General features: G+C 40.9%; 1 protein-coding gene across 1 annotated transcript in view; it reads right to left on the reverse strand.

Moving 5' to 3' along the window:
• thada (THADA armadillo repeat containing) overlaps nucleotides 1–18,885 on the reverse strand; it is a 116,255-nt gene that overhangs the window by 39,220 nt on the left and 58,150 nt on the right. Inside the window, exon 29 of the mRNA XM_047352005.1 lies at nucleotides 3,139–3,242. Within this exon, the coding sequence (XP_047207961.1) occupies nucleotides 3,139–3,242 (104 nt within the window). The remainder of the gene's footprint in view (nucleotides 1–3,138; nucleotides 3,243–18,885) is intronic.

An 18,885-nucleotide genomic window follows, 5' to 3' on the forward strand; every position in this document is an offset into this window, starting at 1 on the left:
GAAGACATGAGTTCAACACGTAACCAACAAAAACCACGGAGTTTTCAAGGAGACGCAATTTTTCCTCCTTGTTTTTGTACCAGTCGACTAGTGACGGTCCGTCATAATTTTTCTACCTTTCTGCCACGGAGGCCACCAAGGAAGAAAACGGACTGCTTTGCTGAGTATCCGCGGACGCGTGGAACTCTTCACCCCCCTCTCTCCCTCTGCTCAGAGGAGACAATGACAAGTAAAATCCACCTTTTATTTTTATTTCTTTATTAGGAATAGCTTGGGCAGGGTAGAGGAGGTTTTAGTGTGATGTAGAATCGCCACTTATAGTCTAATGTGTTCTGAATTGTATGTGCATGCAACCTTTTATTGAAACTTTGATGTGCTGTGGATATCTGGAAGCCGCTGTGCTTTTCAAGCTGTGTGTGTTTTGCCGTATTGTTGTAACACCTGAGAGCAAAGCTCAGGGCACATTTAAAACTGAACTGTTTAATAACCTTATGATGAAAATCAACCATTTTCTTTGTCTTGAACTTTGGGTTTTATTAGTTGCCGCTAAAAGTTGTGTTCTCGAACATCCCCAGCGGTGGGGGAAGTTTTATAGCTCACTGTAACTAAGCTACATTTCTGGCGGGCCGCTTCCCAAAACTCCGTTCAACACCATATTCCTTTGTCATATTATCACCTTTGCCATAACTGCTGGTTTGATTCCATATACACCACTGCTGTTTTGTTTTATTTGTTTGTTAGATATTTTACCCCTTTTTGTGTAGAACTTTGCATGTTTGATTAGGCGAAGATTATTGAATCGGAGAGCGGATTGTATCAGGGCTGTTGATTTAATAAATATTCACTTAGATAAAGAGAAGACGTTTGTGTTTATTTTGTGCAAGAGTGATTTGTCAGTCAAAATAAGGTCAAAGTTCCCCACGTTTCAGCAGAAACTGTTGATTAAACAGTGACATCTAGTAATAGTTATCGACTATTACTGAGTATTTAACGGTTGTAATTATCAAGGGCTTTAGGCTACAATTACAACACCAGAGGACATCTCTGGCTTCGATTCATGAATTAGGATCTTTGGTTAAGAAATTTATTTTCTCAAATTATGATTTTGAATTATAATTCTTGATGAATATTAATGAATCAATAATCATAATCCTAACAACGTCTATATGAGAATGTCTTAATTACAATTTCTGTTCACACAGCAACACTAGAAATGTGAAAACAGTGTAATTCCCCTGCCAAGCCACTAGTTAACAGTATTTTCAGTAAAACTCAACAACATGAGCAAACCTTTCCTGCCTACAAAACCCTTGGAGAAAATCAGCACTTTGTTGAAGAACCGTTGTTAGGTTCAGAAGAGTCAGCAGCACAAGCAAGGACTCAGCAATGCACCATTGTTAGTGTTTGTATCTTCTTCTTCTGTGGGTTTTAAACTGGTCAGCAGCCGTTATGATGTGAGTGTGCACATTAGTTCCTAATGATTTCAGTCATACTGTGCATGTGCCATGGTTTCCTGTAACAAAGATTCAATTTTTCCCATCTAAATGACAACGGAGACCGGGACGTTTTCACATCATAACACTCTGGGACACGTTATCAAATTTTCCAAGAAAACGTTCACCGTCGTCGTTTAAACAAAAAGTAGAAATACAACTAAACTTTTCCATTTTCACCAGAAAACAACGTTGTGTAAACTGGAACTAAGCTTTTTGTATTTCTCTCAACCAAAAAGGAATCTCATGAGGTGCTTTATGTCAATGATGCCCACCTCCTGTCTACCAATAAACAGGCAGAGCATAGAGGACAATGATCATTTGTCTGTGTGGTAATGTCTGAAGCTAATTTGTTTTCAGAGCCATTTCTATTTGTCTCGTTGACTGAAAAAAGATGCAAAAAATGTAAAGCCTCATATTGAAACCGAAGGTTTCAATATGCTGTGCATGGGTGGTTACAAGCGTGTGCTTCAAGGTTAGTGCACAGTCCATCAGATCAGCAGGAGAGCTTACTCACTGCCTCACAGGGAGGGAAATCTATGGAGCAGAAAACTGGTATCTTAATGTTAAAAAGCTCGACTACACTTAACTGAATAACCAGCATAGTGCACAGAGTTCTACTCATTAATCAGACCTATGTGGATTATTTTACTGTGACAGTTTGTTTTTTTTAAACATGGCAGCTGAAAAACAATACAATATTCAAGTAAATGCCATTTGTATGAATATTGTATTGTTTTCCACTTTAACTGAATTTAAAATATCAGTACTAATGTTGACAAAAGAAAAACCTGCATCATTCAACCTCTAGTTACCATTTCATTATGACATATATTGTTAGAATAAAAGGCTCCTAAAGGCTGAGTCATTGGATAACAATCCAAACAACAGGGTCAGATGTTTTAATGTGATGGTTCTGGGCCCGACGTGCAATGCCACAGTCCCCTGCAGTCACCCCACCCCCCAAGCTCTGGCCGTCACTGCTCCAGCACTGACAACATCTAGGAGACAGAAAAACGTCCAAACTGACACGAGACAGAGACGGTGTGAGGCCAGAGCCCAACACTGACTCAGACCAGACGAACAATGCATTCCATCCTCTTTGGAAGGCGGCCTCCTCAAATTAGTGGTGTTCTGGATGATATGGGAGGTTTTTCTTTTTCCAAAATCAGAGATGCTTTGACCTGTGACGTCCTCAGATCTGGGCGGCTGGCTTGATGGTGCCGTGTGATCAAAAGGACAGGCGCTTGGCGCGCTCTAGGGAGCAGGAATTCACCTCGTCATCTTAATAAAGCCTCATCAGAGTAACCAAGTGGAGTTAGCAGGGCTCATCCTGTGTTATCTAACTGAAACCTGGGCTTGACCTCAGCCAGTCAGGAGATGGAGGGCTGGGCAGATGCCCCACATTGAGAGGCTCTTTGGTTGAAAGATGAGGAAGGGTGAACGGGTGAAAGGGTCTGCAGTTAGGTCAGCAGGCAGTCTCTTTGAAATAGAAGCCTTAGCAGGACATGAAGCAGACGCAGCCAGCCAGGGGATGTACGACAAACAAGGAGCTTTTCTTTTGGAGAGCGCGCTGGAGGAGGGGAATGGTGCTTATCTGTGCGTCTTTTTGAGCACGTGTGCATGTGTGTGTGTCTAAGATTACCTAGAAGCGAGCCACATGTGCTGATGGAGGGCCTCTTCGATGCCACTTCTTGCTGGCAGGGGTCTGTGTGAGTCAGTCTGGAAGGAGCGAAGTAGAAACAGCACCTGCAGACAAATAGACACTGCTTCATTCATTCTTACATTCAAACATGCGGCCCAGACTACAGAAACCGTTTTGGTGGGTCCAGTACCAACAGGTTGTGCCAGCTTTCTGTCACAGACAAGCACTTAAAGCCTTAGTCAATCAGAAGCTAACAAGGTGTGAATGTCCCAATGCCTTTATGTTTTATCCTTTAAAAGCTGGACTTAAACCCAAGGCTTGCTTAGAAGGTTCTGGGTGACTTGTCCAGCCTCATATGACACTAAACAAGATAAACAAGAGAACAATATTTTATCCTGAGTTGGCATATTGTCTGGAACTTCAAACAAAAATAAGTTCTTATACGTTTTTTTGTCATGCTTCTACATTTTTCCGGGTAGTTCTCAGCCAACTTTTTGTCCATTTCTAAACTATAAAAACAAAAGTTCTCCATGAATTAACCACAGATGTTTCTACAGAGGTCAGGTTTATAATATGGCAGCTGCAAAAACAACCAGACAGGCAGATGGATAGATGGATATGTTAAATAACTAAAAAACACCTAAAGGTTACACTCATAGTTTTCTGAGGAATGCATTTATTCTACATTCTTCTTCTGCTACCATCAGATGGATTTTGGCAGATCTTCTCTGAAGTCAGTCATCAATTCAATTCAATTCAGTTTTATTTATATAGCAACAATTCACAACACATGTTGTCTCAAGGCACTTCACAACAGTCAGGTTCATACATTCCAATTAATACTAACCATTGAACAGTGCAGTCAGATTCAGTTATTTATTCAAATTGGATAAAACGTTTTTCTATCTAAGGAAACCCAGCAGATTGCATCCAGTCAGTGACTTGCAGCATTCCCTCCTCCTGGATGAGCATGTAGAGACAGTGGACAGTCACTGGTGTTGACTTTGCAGCAATCCCTCATACTGAGCATGCATGTAGCGACAGTGGAGAGGAAAAACTCCCTTTTAACAGGAAGAAACCTCCAGCAGAACCAGGCTCAGTGTGAGCGGCCATCTGCCATGACCGACTGGGGATTTGAGAGAACAGAGCAGAGACACAAAAAGAACACAGAAGCACTGATCCAGGAGTACTTTCTATGGGAAGGAAAAGTAAATGTTAGTGGATGTAGCTCCATTAGTTGTTTCACCTAGAAAGAAAGAACAGATAAACTCTGAGCCAGTTTTCAAGGTTAGAGTCTGAAAGAGAGCACATATAATTAGTTACAGTTAAGCTCAGTTAATCGCCATGTCTAGGAGAGAGAAAGGGTTAAACACTAAAAGACAGGGCCAAGTGGATCATCGGTAGAGGGTGAGCATTAAGTTGTTGCCAGCAGAAGCTTGGATGATGCCCCCCTCCAGAAAGGTGTCCCAGATAAACACAGAGTCAGGCCAGGTGTAGCTTCTAGGAAGAGAAAAGAGAGAACAAAGTTAAAATCTGAAATAACAGCAAATGATGTAAAATTGGAGGGTATTGTGAGAATTCAATTCCCTTTGGTATGAATAAGGGACCTTTGAACTGAATTGAATAGAATTGAATCTAGAGTTCAAAATGAGTGAGTGTTGTGCACCTGATGGTTAGATAAAGAAGGCAACATCATTCACGGCTTGCAAAAGGACCAATGTGAAAGTAAACCAAACCCCCTCTGCCAACAGGCGTAGTTAGTCTCCTATAGTCTCTTCTGATAACCCCACAGTTTTTCTATGAGATTAAGGCTCTGGGACTGAGACGGTCGTACAAGGTTGATTTCGTGTATGGTGAACCACTGCTGATTTGGTCATGTGTTTTGGATACTCATCCTGCTAAAAGACCCAATAATGACCCATTTTCAGTTTTCTGCCACCAGATTTTTATTTAAAAAAGTCCGCTACTGAAAAGAGTTCATGATACCATACACTCTCTAACTAGGCCACCACCCCCAGACTTTTTAAAGAGAGAAGGTCCCACAGCATCATAGGTCCTCCACTGTGCTTAGGAGGTTCTTTTCCACATACTTGTTTTACACCAGACCCAACTTTTATTTTGCCAAAAAGCCAAACCTTGGTCTGATTTGACCGAGTTTGGCTGGCAAAGGCAGACATTAGGTAGACTCTAATGATCGTCGGTGATCCCCAGATGCCACTATTTGCTGCAATTCTCAAACAGTGAGCTTTAGAGATTTTTTTTTTAACTTCCTTTACCATCTTCCTTACCATGCCTGGTGGCCAGGTAAATATAGATGATTTAAAAATTAGAAGCTTCTAGAAACTCTCTTCCAGTTATCAGTGATTTTGATAAAACAGTTATTAACATGGAATTGTTTCCCTGACTGAACAAAATGTGCTCAAATTAAAAGGTTGAATCTTTCTAAATCTTCAGGACAATGATTGAACTTTTTTCACTTCCTTACCAGGGCTACCAACAATTTTGTCCCCATCAGGTTAATAAGCTTTATCCTGTAGATAGAAGAAAAAGAAAACCACCTGTGCTTTAAAAGAAATGCTTTCCACTTAGAAAGTGTGGCTAATGTGAAAGAGAAACTGCGCCAGTCTGCAGCAGGTGGACCAGTAGTTGGGAGTGTTCAGAGGAAAGGACACAGGCTGGCTAGCCTGCTGGGGTGTGTATTCTGGGCCTTGGTAAGTATACTCTTTAAGCTGGGGCCACGGCCACAGACCAGTAGGAAGCCATTCATTATGCCGTGCAGGGAAGGCAAGATGGGGAAAAACCAGGCCGACCACGTAGCACCAAGGATGGCCACCGAGTCCTAGCCCGCCCCGTTCCCTCTCCTGCCTTCTCCACGCCCAGACAACACCCACTGGCTCGCACAGGAAGCTATCACCTCCCCTGAATCTTTTTTTTCCTCTGACTGTCACTCAATGATGGCTTTTCTGGGAATCAGAAACCGTGGCTGGACCTGCGTCTAAAACCAAATACTTCCAAGTAATTCCTCTGTCAGAAAATTTAACACAAGACAATCTATGTGAGCAGAGACTGTTTTAGACCAAGAAAAACAAAAAACAAAAAAGGTTAAAATAATGTCCAAAAATAATCATGCAACGTAGATGGTAATTTATTTTAAACACCAAACATCAGTCAGGAAGAAAAGCTTTGTTTCCCAAAGCTTTTCTTCCATGAAACTGTTTGATTCATCCTGAACAGCCCTGGCTCCCCTGTACACACTCTCCTTCTCTGCCCTTCAAAACTATGCTCTGAGCCGGGAAGTCCCTGCATCGGAGGCTCAACCGGCTCAATCCAGCCCGGCATGGTGAAAAACGACATATTTATAGAAAGCGCTGCCTCTCCGTTTTCCCTCCTCCTCCTCCCAAGGACAGAGAGGAGAATAACACCCAGTGTGGGAGGGGATGTTGGAATGAATCAAGTTTAAATGAATCAGGGACAATGAAACAGCAGCACAGAAAAATGCGCTAGACTTTGTTTTTTCAGAATATTTCAGATTTGTTTTTGGCATATCTTCCTGCTCACCATCAGACACTTTTGCTAGAAGCAAGAACCTTTAAATCGTTGTCAAAAAGTCCAAAAGAGTGCAGAACCGCATAGCCCCAAGAAGCATTCACTGACAACCAAATAATTTTAAGCAAATCATGACTTTTTCACTACTTCATTCTGTTAGGAACATTAACAATGTGGAACTTATTTACTGATGTAGTCCAATCATATTCAATGAATAAAATATGCATTCCAATGAGGCTTGTATGTCAGGTTAAAAGTTCCTTTTCAAAATAACACCCTTTAAGCAGGTTTTAACCCTACTTTTCATTAAGGCCACATTTTTGTATTAAAATGTTTTGTATTGGTCTGATGTAATACTCTAATCATAAATGTCATGTTTTTATTTACTGTGAGCAGAAAATCATCATAATTAACAGAAATAAAGGCTCAAGCCTCTAGTTCTATAATCTATATAATGTGTTTCACTTAGTAATGGAGTTACTGATATAAATTAACTTTTCAATAATATTAATAATATTCTAATTAATACAAAATGACTGAAATACAAGAAAGAAGAGTACTGTAGAACACATGGGTTAAGAAAACGTTTAGACACTGGTGGCTATGTTGACTCCCACAGTTGTCGAGGTAGATATTGGTTGCGATGGTGATTCCCACCATTCTTGAGGTAGGACACTGGTTGCTATGGTGATTCCCACCGTTGTTGAGGTAGACACTGGTTACTATGGTGACTCCCCTCGTTGCTGATGTAGACACTGGTTGCTATGGTGATTCCCACCGTTGTTGAGGTAGACACTGCTGCTATGGTGATTCCCACCGTTGCTGATGTAGACACTGGTTTCTATGGTGACTCCCACCATTGCTGATGTAGACACTGGTTTCTATGGTGACTCCCACCATTGATGAGGTAGACACTGGTTGCTATGGTGATTCCCACCATTGTTGAGGTAGACACTGGTTGCTATGGTGACTCCCACCGTTGCTGATGTAGACACTGGTTGCTATGGTGATTCCCACCGTTGGTGAGGTAGACACTGGTTGCTATGGTGACCCCACCGTTGCGGATGTAGACACTGGTTGCTATGGTGACTCCCACCATTGCTGATGTAGACACTGGTTGCTATGGTGACTCCCACCGTTCCTGATGTAAACACTGGTTGCTATAGTGATTCCCACCGTTGATGAGGTAGACACTGGTGGGAATCACCACCGAATAAAAAGCTGCTGTATTTACTCTATAATGTCCACTTTTTGAATCTGTTAGAGAACTTTAAAGTATTAGCTTAACATTCCTTCTTCATATGTTCACTTAAACTAGACTTCTCTCCAGAATAGCTTTTTGGCCATTGTTTTTACATTCTTATGACGAATGAGTGTGTCATATGTACATTTTTCCACATCAAAAATTAATCTATACTTGTCCATTTTTAAATATTTCCCCGCCAGAAATGACACTACAATACAACCATAGAAGAACAACTAAAAAAGCAGAAAAGGAAAATAGCAGCTATGGGAGCTGGACTATAGTGGCAATTGTGTTTATGTTCTACTCAGGAACATCGAGCACAGGTTCAAAAACATTTTTAATAAAAACGATACTTTTTTTTACTACTTTTGCCTGGCTAATTTCCTATTAGAAAAAAATTACTATTTAAATAAAAATTATTTTAAATCCAAAACTGCCAGGAGTATGAATCATTTTGGACCTCAACGTACATTAGACAAATAACACAAAAAACAAGACTTTTAATGCAAAACAAAAGAAAACATCAGCAGATGACATTGCTCCCCAAATACCCAAAGATTGACACAATTTCTGTATGAGAGATAGATTTTTATTGGCCTGATTTAATATTTTAATCTTCTGAGAATCAAAATGGTAGAAATAAATCATTAAAATAGCTCACACTTTGCACAATCAATCTGAACAATATGAGCTCCACTTTTTGAATTAAATTGCATAAATTAACTATCCAATGTATTGAGATGCATGATTTATTAAATCAAAGGACTCCTGTCCACCTCTGAACTGGATAGCCTCTGATAAAATGAGTAAAAGCATCTGCTAACCTCAATTTGATTTTGATGAAATATTTATGTCATGCAGCTTCTCCTTGTTAATTTCTATATCTCATAATAGTGGCCAAAAACACCTGCCTTTATAGCTCCGGGTTGCATAATTTCTGGTCTGAACCGAAAACCACAACCACCACAGTGCTAAATATGACAAGCATCAAGACGTTCTGTACGCCTTGTTTTATAGCAAGGCATCAAACTACTTTTGCATGCAAGTTTTTTTTGTGTGTGTGTGTTGCAGCGAGCTTTCCTCTGCTTTTGGGATCAGTAAAAATAGTGGTGGTGGATGTGAGGTCCCTTCAGACTCTGTTATCAGCCTGCGCTGCCGTCCCTCCCACTGCCGCAACCACAGACTGACCACACTCTGCAGCAAGAGTACACCCTTTATACACAAACTTACACACAGCCAGAACAAGTGCAAATAATTGCACTTCAATCCACAGCTACGTCCAGTAAAAAACATGCACAAAGACATGCGTCAATCGGCATTCACATAAAAACGGATACGGGGTAGGCAAAATAGCAGACTCCCCCAGTTAGGCAAAAATGGATCCCAATAAAGATGAGCTAAATATAAAAGGAAATAAACTGTCTCTTGTTGTAAACAGACATATTCTGACATAAAGCCTAACGAGACACCAAGTCATACTGCTTTACATCTGCATATGCACATGGGTGTGACACCCAAGTCAAAAAATTGTTTAAACTAGATTTAAGGTAACTCCTAGTTATTTCCACAATGTCCTGAGATGGGTATGTATTTGAGTACTGGTAGCAAGAAAGCTTGTCTAATGGCCTGTATACACTGTGTGATTGGGCTGCTGCAGACGAAAGACGAGGATTGTAAGTCGTACAGAAATCTTTAGTGGTGGCTCTGAATCTATGGTCTTACATCACATGTGAGACAGGATCAAGGGCGGCCGTTACTAGCGTCATGCGACTAAAGAGACCCTGTGATAAATACAGTTGCAGCATAAAATCAGTCTTGTGTGAAATTTGGTTCCCCTGAAATAATGTGTTCCCCTGGTCACACAGCACCGGTGTTACAACATGGGGGCGGTACATGTTTTTCACCATATAGAGTTTCCACAGAGTTCTTTAGGTTTAGGTGTGAGTCCTGTGAGGTCAGTGTTAGTGGATGGCAGACTGGTGAGGAAAATCGGTCTGTGTGTGGCAAGCTCACAGTGGTCACAGAAGGGGAACAGAGTAGTTGAATTTCGTACAACACCGGCATCCTAAGTTGGCCTCTTTTCCCCAACCGCGTCCACATTCTTCTTCTCATCCTCCTCGTCCTCATTATTGCCATATTTATGTCAAGGCACATAAATGCCGCAACAAGGGCATTGTGTGTTTTATTTTGATGGTCTCTGGGGACACAGATGGATGGCGCACGCTGATGATGTTGCTTATTGCCGTACACTGTAACCGATACTTGGTTTAGTGAGATTACCTACAGGGGTTGGACAATGAAACTGAAACACCTGCCATTTTAGTGTGGGAGGTTTCATGGCTAAATTGGACCAGCCTGGTAGCCAGTCTTCATTGATTGCACATTGCACCAGTAAGAGCAGAGTGTGAAGGTTCAATTAGCAGGGTAAGAGCACAGTTTTGCTCAAAATATTGAAATGCACACAACATTATGGGTGACATACCAGAGTTCAAAAGAGGACAAATTGTTGGTGCACGTCTTGCTGGCGCATCTGTGACCAAGACAGCAAGTCTTTGTGATGTATCAAGAGCCACGGTATCCAGGGTAATGTCAGCATACCACCAAGAAGGACGAACCACATCCAACAGGATTAATTGTGGACACAAGAGGAAGCTGTCTGAAAGGGATGTTTGGGTGCTAACCCGGATTGTATCCAAAAAACATAAAACCATGGCTGCCCAAATCACGGCAGAATTAAATGTGCACCTCAACTCTCCTGTTTCCACCAGAACTGTCCGTCGGGAGCTCCACAGGGTCAATATACACGGCCGGGCTGCTATAGCCAAACCTTTGGTCACTCATGCCAATGCCAACGTCGGTTTCAATGGTGCAAGGAGAGCAAATCTTGGGCTGTGGACAACGTGAAACATGTATTGTTCTCTGGTGAGTCCACCTTTACTGTTTTCCCCACATCCGGGAGAGTTACGGTGTGGAGAAGCCCCAAAGAAGCGTACCACCCAGACTGCTGCATGTCCAGAGTGAAGCATGGGGGTGGATCAGTGATGGTTTGGGCTGCCATATCATGGCATTCCCTTGACCCGATACTTGTGCTAGATGGGCGCGTCACTGTCAAGGACAACCGAACCATTCTTGAGGACCATGTGCATCCATTGGTTCAAACATTGTATCCTGAAGGTGGTGCCGTGTATCAGGATGACAATGCACCAATACACACAGCAAGACTGATGAAAGATTGGTTTGATGAACATGAAAGTGAACTTGAACATCTCCCATGGTCTGCACAGTCACCAGATCTAAATATTATTGAGCCACTTTGGGGTGTTTTGGAGGAGCGAGTCAGGAAACGTTTTCCTCCACCAGTATCACGTAGTGACCTGGCCACTATCCTGCAAGAAGAATGGCTTAAAATCCCTCTGACCACTGTGCAGGACTTGTATATGTCATTCCCAAGACGAATTGACGCTGTATTGGCCGCAAAAGGAGGCCCTACACCATACTAATAAATTATTGTGGTCTAAAACCAGGTGTTTCAGTTTCATTGTCCAACCCCTGTATATTGAAAAAGGTTTAATGCGCCAAAATTGTCAAGACATAAAAATGTGGCAATTTGCATAGTGGCGGTCATTTTGGAAATAAATATTGATCAGGCTTTATTTTAGTAACAAAAAACAGTTAAATTCCTTTTAATTCCCCACATTCATGTTGTTTTCTCCCTTTTTTGTTTAATCAAAAAATGTGAAGTATGTAAGCCTATGGTCCTTTGTTGTCGGGCTGTTTTGGCGGTGGATGGATAGACCCCCTTCTAAAATCCTTTAAGCAACAGTTTAGCTCCGCCAATAACAGCCAGGTCCCTGCGCCTCCTGTGACCATAGAAATGCCGAATTGTTGGATAAGTAACTTGGAAACAAGTCTAAGTTGCAAGAATGGAGACTTTACATTAGTTCCAATTGCAGAAAACTTTAAACTTTTGTGTATTTTCTTTGATCATTGTTTCACAGTATCTATAATTCGCTTCAGTTTCTTTCAGGTAAAGATCATAACACAGCTTCACAAACTCCTCTTCCTCAGTAGTCAGTATAAAAGCCAGATTTAGAGGTGGATGTTTGGTCTTGATGCGGCAGCAGACACGTTTCAGGCTGTTTAGACTGACAGAAAGCATAAAGGGGCTCTGCAGGTGAAGAGGGTGTTCATACGACACGAAAGGATTATTCTGAACCTTCGTTTTTAATTACACTCATAAATATAAAAGCAAATGTATGTATAGTCCTGGTTAAAAGAAAGTATATCATTCCATTTTAGTGTGTACCTTGAAGCATGAAGCGCAGAGTAATATCTTTTAACTGGTATAATTTATAAAGTCCATTCTTTTTTCAGAATATTGTTTCTGCTGATGACCCAAGCTGCAGTTTTCTGAGATAGTCTCACATCTGACACCAGAACACTTTGATATAAAGAGGAACTCAAGGTCAACTCACTGGCCGCAAGGTGCCTGGGTCCTGTGGCTGCAAAGCATGCCCAGATCATCATCCCTCCACCACCATGCTTGACACCTGCTATAAGGTGTTTGTGCTGATGGTGTCTCTGGTTTTCAGTCACAAAACAACCATATTGTTTTTAGAGAGAAAACAATCCCCTTTATTTAAAAAAAAGCCATATTTGTTCAGTATTTTTTCTAATTATCCTGTCAAACTTTAATATGTAACATATGGAGACCTGTAGAGGTTCAGATGGAGCTCTTTGCAGATCTCTGAGTATTGCACAGTCTGCCTTCGGGGTACCTTTTCTGGAATGTCCACTCCAGGGCAGACTGGAGGCTGTCTTAAATGTTTTCCACTTGTAAATAATGACAAATGTTTTGGAAATGGTTTTATTACCCTTCCCAGGTGGATGGGCAGGCAAGAACCGCTTCTCTAGAGTCCCTGCTATTGTCTTTATGCCTACAAAGGTATGCTCTAGAGTACCAAACCACCAAAACCCTTGGTGTATTAATGCATTGATTAATAGCACCTGGTTGATACTTTGCTATTAATCCCATAGCAGCAGCAAGAGTGGGTTTCTTTAGTTTATTATAATATGGATTTTGGAAATGGATTAAATCCAAATTAAGTGGATAGTCATCTCTAAGTTACGTTTAGCAAGTCATTTTGCTAATATTACTTGTCTTTCTGAATGTTATAAATGCACTGATGTAGAAGAACCTGGAGAAACACAGAAGCTAAGAGAAACCCAGCTGTAGCTGTACTGAAGCATTTTCTTGTTAATGGCTAGACCTATTCATAATGTGTGTGTGAAAGTCAGCATGGAGGTAAGACGAGGCCCAGTAGCTGTGATAGTTCCCAGATTCCCACTTGGCCCACTAACAGCTGTTCTTTGACAATAACAGAGGAAGTCATTTCTCCCCCGAGCACAAACATCTGCTACCTGTTACACAAAAACACACAGTAAACCGTGTTACCCTGGACTAGACAGGTCCCAGGGCTAAACACCGTGTCCTCATCATCTCCACAGACACCACACATTCATACATGCATTTGGGTACATGCAGCCAAACACATACTCACTGTGGCCTAAACACCTAGCTTCCTCCTCATCCAGTCGAGTGCAGAACATTTCAAACACACAACTTCCAAAAATGCATACATCTCTGCAGCTACTTCTAGGACAGTGATTGCATATCAAACCACCTCATCTCTTCAGTGCCTTTGCCTTTCTGCAGACCTGATAGCCTGGATACATACTGTATATCAATCGGAAGACAGTGCTGTGCAAACTCATTTTCATCCTTGTGCCCAACCACTGTTTAGTATCATTAGTCTGGTAACACTCACCTATGCATAATACCAGCATGAAAAAGCTCCCAAGCACCAGGCATACAGCGTTGTGTCTACACTGAAGACTACACTTCAGAACCAAAAGGACCAGAACCACCAAAGACAATACAGTTTTTCCACCAACAAGGTGACTCCCAAAGACAAATAAGACACAAACAGCCACCGATTATCATTGAGGTCCTGCATCAGGTCCTAACTGGTTTCTTTCCAATTCTTAAAATAAATTACTTTTAGAAACAAATTATCAAACAGGTCAGATGAGACAAAGTTCAACAAGAACTATGTCTGGAGGAGTTAAGGTAAGCCTTTGAAACCCAAGAACTCTGTATCAACTGGGAAGGATGGGAGGGGCAGCATCATGTTGTGGGACAGTTTACTGCCAGTGCATAACTGGTCCATTAAAACTACTGGTGCATTGCATGACTGAACTTCACCCTAACAGTAAACATGTTAAAGACTGTTAGCTGGTTAGAGGAGACAAGATTTTTTACCTTATATGCAAAATGCTTTGTTTGTGGTGGAAAGCTATCAACATAAATACACCACACCCACCATGAAACATGGTGGGGGCAGCTGAAAAATGCGCTCTGGTCAGCGGAGAGAAAAAAATTAAACTTTTTGGTTTACATGCAAAAACACCGCATGTCATGGTGGGACATGGTGGTGGCAGCATCATGCTGCAGGGGTGAGAGTGACAGGGAAGCTGCTCAGAAATGATACGACGACGGACAAAACACAACACAACAATTTCAAATCATCTTAAACTGAAAAATGTTGGGTCCAACCCAAAGTTTTTGTCTTTCAGTACCCACTTCCTTTGCTTGTAATTTTATAGTAAACAGAACCACAAACATCCAGCGACTCAACTGAAAAACAGACTTGGGCACAGACATTTATAATCCTAAATACAGCAACAGTTTATGAACAAAGAGCATCCAGTTACCCCATTTTTGTTGCTCAGAGTACACAAACAAAAAAACTGCAAAACAATTAAAGCAAAAACAATAGAAAATTTTAAGCCTTTCTTTTTAAAATGCCAACCAGCAAGACCCTTTTTATGTTTTATATCTACATTTTACAGATCCCTTTACTACAAAAATAAGACAACTGTGTTTTGTTTAAATATTGTGTGCTTAGTTTATTATTGAGCAAAGGGAACATTTACCATAAAATAATTGATTTATTTTGTATAAAAATAAACTGATTTAAGAATCTGTTGCAAGACTTGGTACACATCCATGCCTGGCACATTTCAGAGTACAGGTCCTTCTCAAAATATTAGCATATTGTGATAAAGTTCATTATTTTCCATAATGTAATGATGAAAATTTAACATTCATATATATTTTAGATTCATTGCACACTAACTGAAATATTTCAGGTCTTTTATTGTCTTAATACGGATGATTTTGGCATACAGCTCATGAAAACCCAAAATTCCTATCGCACAAAATTAGAATATCATTAAAAGGGTCTCTAAACGAGCTATGAACCTAATCATCTGAATCAACGAGTTAACTCTAAACACCTGCAAAAGATTCCTGAGGTCTTTAAAACTCCCAGCCTGGTTCATCACTCAAAACCCCAATCATGGGTAAGACTGCCGACCTGACTGCTGTCCAGAAGGCCACTATTGACACCCTCAAGCAAGAGGGTAAGACACAGAAAGACATTTCTGAACGAATAGGCTGTTCCCAGAGTGCTGTATCAAGGCACCTCAGTGGGAAGTCTGTGGGAAGGAAAAAGTGTGGCAGAAAACGCTGCACAACGAGAAGAGGTGACCGGACCCTGAGGAAGATTGTGGAGAAGGGCCGATTCCAGACCTTGGGGGACCTGCGGAAGCAGTGGACTGAGTCTGGAGTAGAAACATCCAGAGCCACCGTGCACAGGCGTGTGCAGGAAATGGGCTACAGGTGCCGCATTCCCCAGGTCAAGCCACTTTTGAACCAGAAACAGCGGCAGAAGCGCCTGACCTGGGCTACAGAGAAGCAACACTGGACTGTTGCTCAGTGGTCCAAAGTACTTTTTTCGGATGAAAGCAAATTCTGCATGTCATTCGGAAATCAAGGTGCCAGAGTCTGGAGGAAGACTGGGGAGAAGGAAATGCCAAAATGCCAGAAGTCCAGTGTCAAGAACCCACAGTCAGTGATGGTCTGGGGTGCCGTGTCAGCTGCTGGTGTTGGTCCACTGTGTTTTATCAAGGGCAGGGTCAATGCAGCTAGCTATCAGGAGATTTTGGAGCACTTCATGCTTCCATCTGCTGAAAAGCTTTATGGAGATGAAGATTTCATTTTTCAGCACGACCTGGCACCTGCTCACAGTGCCAAAACCACTGGTAAATGGTTTACTGACCATGGTATCACTGTGCTCAATTGGCCTGCCAACTCTCCTGACCTGAACCCCATAGAGAATCTGTGGGATATTGTGAAGAGAACGTTGAGAGACTCAAGACCCAACACTCTGGATGAGCTAAAGGCCGCTATCGAAGCATCCTGGGCCTCCATAAGACCTCAGCAGTGCCACAGGCTGATTACCTCCATGCCACGCCGCATTGAAGCAGTCATTTCTGCAAAAGGATTCCCGACCAAGTATTGAGTGCATAACTGTACATGATTATTTGAAGGTTGACGTTTTTTGTATTAAAAACACTTTTCTTTTATTGGTCGGATGAAATATGCTAATTTTGTGAGATAGGAATTTTGGGTTTTCATGAGCTGTATGCCAAAATCATCCGTATTAAGACAATAAAAGACCTGAAATATTTCAGTTAGTGTGCAATGAATCTAAAATATATGAATGTTAAATTTTCATCACGACATTATGGAAAATAATTAACTTTATCACAATATGCTAATATTTTGAGAAGGACCTGTACTTATCCAGCTGTACTGGCTAACATTGAACTTTCAGGAAAAGTATAACAAAAAAAAGAAGCTTTAAACCATCACAAGAAGATTGTAAGCCTCGTTTTTTATTGTCTATGGTTTAAGAGTACACTAAGCTCTTGTGTCACGTAGTAACTAGAAAACAGGTGGCTGGTGCTCGACCCTGAACTGGGTGAAGATGAGACACACGAACAGACAAAGAAGTTTCCTACTTTCATAAATCCCATTCCAGAAAAGACACAACATGATATGTCCCTTTAATATTAGTCTGAGCAGAAAGACGTGAAACTGATATGAGAAAACAGACAAAGGGCGAGGTGGGAATGCTCTCAATAAGGTCAGGAGCTGTGTACAGTGGTTGCTATGGTGACTCCCACCTATTCTACTATAAAACTATAAATTCTTGAACTGTGAGTAGGAGACCCTTCTATTAGCTAAACCTAATTTTTTAAGTATCTACAGTAATTTATGGAGGAGATCCGACAGGTTAAATTCCAGTTGTGAAAGAAAACTGCATATTTAACATATAATAGGAGTGAGTCAGAGTTTGGATGTGAACACAGAAAACAACATATCCTGTAACAGTGGGAGACACACTGGCTGAGAGTTGGCAAAAATATCTATGCTTTGATATATAAACTGAACATTTGGAGAAACTCTAAATTAAAATGTTTCCAAAATCTTTAGTAGGTCAAAATGTAGAATGTGTAGAAGGCAGAATTCAATGGTAAAATCTCAAAAACAAATACATTTGATTACATGAAAAAATGCCAGTTCGGTCAGCTCCACCCTGATTCTTTCTGGGCCCGTTTAAACCTAATCTGGTGTTTATGCTGCAAAGTATAGCTAAGCTTAGCCTAAAAAGGCTAGGCTTTCTCTGTCAATCAATAAAATCTTATTTTTTGCAGTTTTTGCTCATCTTCATAAACTCAGGTTGACGTTTTGCTTCCACATTATTACTGATCAAGCTGTTATGTGTTGAACCGTTTTAAACAGGTTTGTCCAATTTTGAAGAAGTAAGATGCTAACAGCAATGAAGGAATAAGAAAAGCAAAACAAATATGATCAACAATTTTGCATTAACATTTGTTGACTCTTTAATTAAAGCAGTTCTCTGCAATTTCAAACTTTGTTTTTCATGTATGATTTTTGCTGTTTTTTAGTGTGTATTATACCTAAGTGCAGATAATGTTCAGTGGTTCTATTAGGCTTTTCCTGCAATTTCCCCGATAGCATCTCTCAGGACAAGCTATGGTCTGCAGAACGTTTCCAAAGCATCTGAGGAATCTCATCGTCAAAAGGTATCAGTCTAGAGAAGTGTAGAAAAGAATTTCCAAGGCAAAGGATGTACCATTGAACACAGGGCAGATGGTCATCATCAAGTGGCAGGGTCATGGGGTTGGTTCTGTTCAACTGGAACAGGGGCCTTATTTAAGGTGAAAGAGGAACTTCATTTTTTAAGTAAAAGCCCAAAGCAGCCATTCAAATGATCAAAAGAAATGGTGGCAAAAGAAGAAATAGTCCAGGGATGAACTAAATAGGGCTGTGCATAGAAGATGACCTCACCAGTTGACAGATTTGGAGTATTTTTTATCACAGAGTCAAAGATGTGCCATGCTGATAGAGTTCTGTCCAAAAAGTGTTGTGATAAAACCTAAGGTATCAGTTTAATGACGTGCAGACATATGCAACCACATTTGTTCCCCCCCTGAAAGATTTCAGCTAATTTTTCCGTTGACGTGTACATCTTACATCCACAATAAAAGGTCACAAACACACTTTTCAAATAAGCATAAAGCCTCTTCCTGTCAAATATGATGTACAGGTATTATTAAGGTAAGCTAGTGCAGGAATTTGAAACAGAGTGATAAAACTCCACTCACCGTGGATGGATTTTTATTCCATTTAGATTCTTATGCAATCTGACAGTCAGTGACACAAGAGCAAGTGCTTGAGAGCAGCTTTGCTGTGAGTTTGGCCTTACTTAAATCTGAATTTTCTACATTTTTCCATTTGTACCCCTTTTAATGTTACTGTTTTATCCTGTTCCTCTCCTTGTTAAGTAACTGTTCAGAGGGACACATCTATGTCCATTCCTATGGTTTCTCTATCTATTTCAGTACAGAACACAAATAATCAAACAATATTAATACCATTTCATAGTTATGACCTAAATATCAAGACAATGGGTGACATTTGGATGATAATGACATTGATAATGACAACCCAGATGGTTGGA

Source organism: Girardinichthys multiradiatus, chromosome 22 (genome assembly GCF_021462225.1).
Source record: "Girardinichthys multiradiatus isolate DD_20200921_A chromosome 22, DD_fGirMul_XY1, whole genome shotgun sequence".
Classification (NCBI taxonomy): Eukaryota; Metazoa; Chordata; class Actinopteri; order Cyprinodontiformes; family Goodeidae; genus Girardinichthys; species Girardinichthys multiradiatus.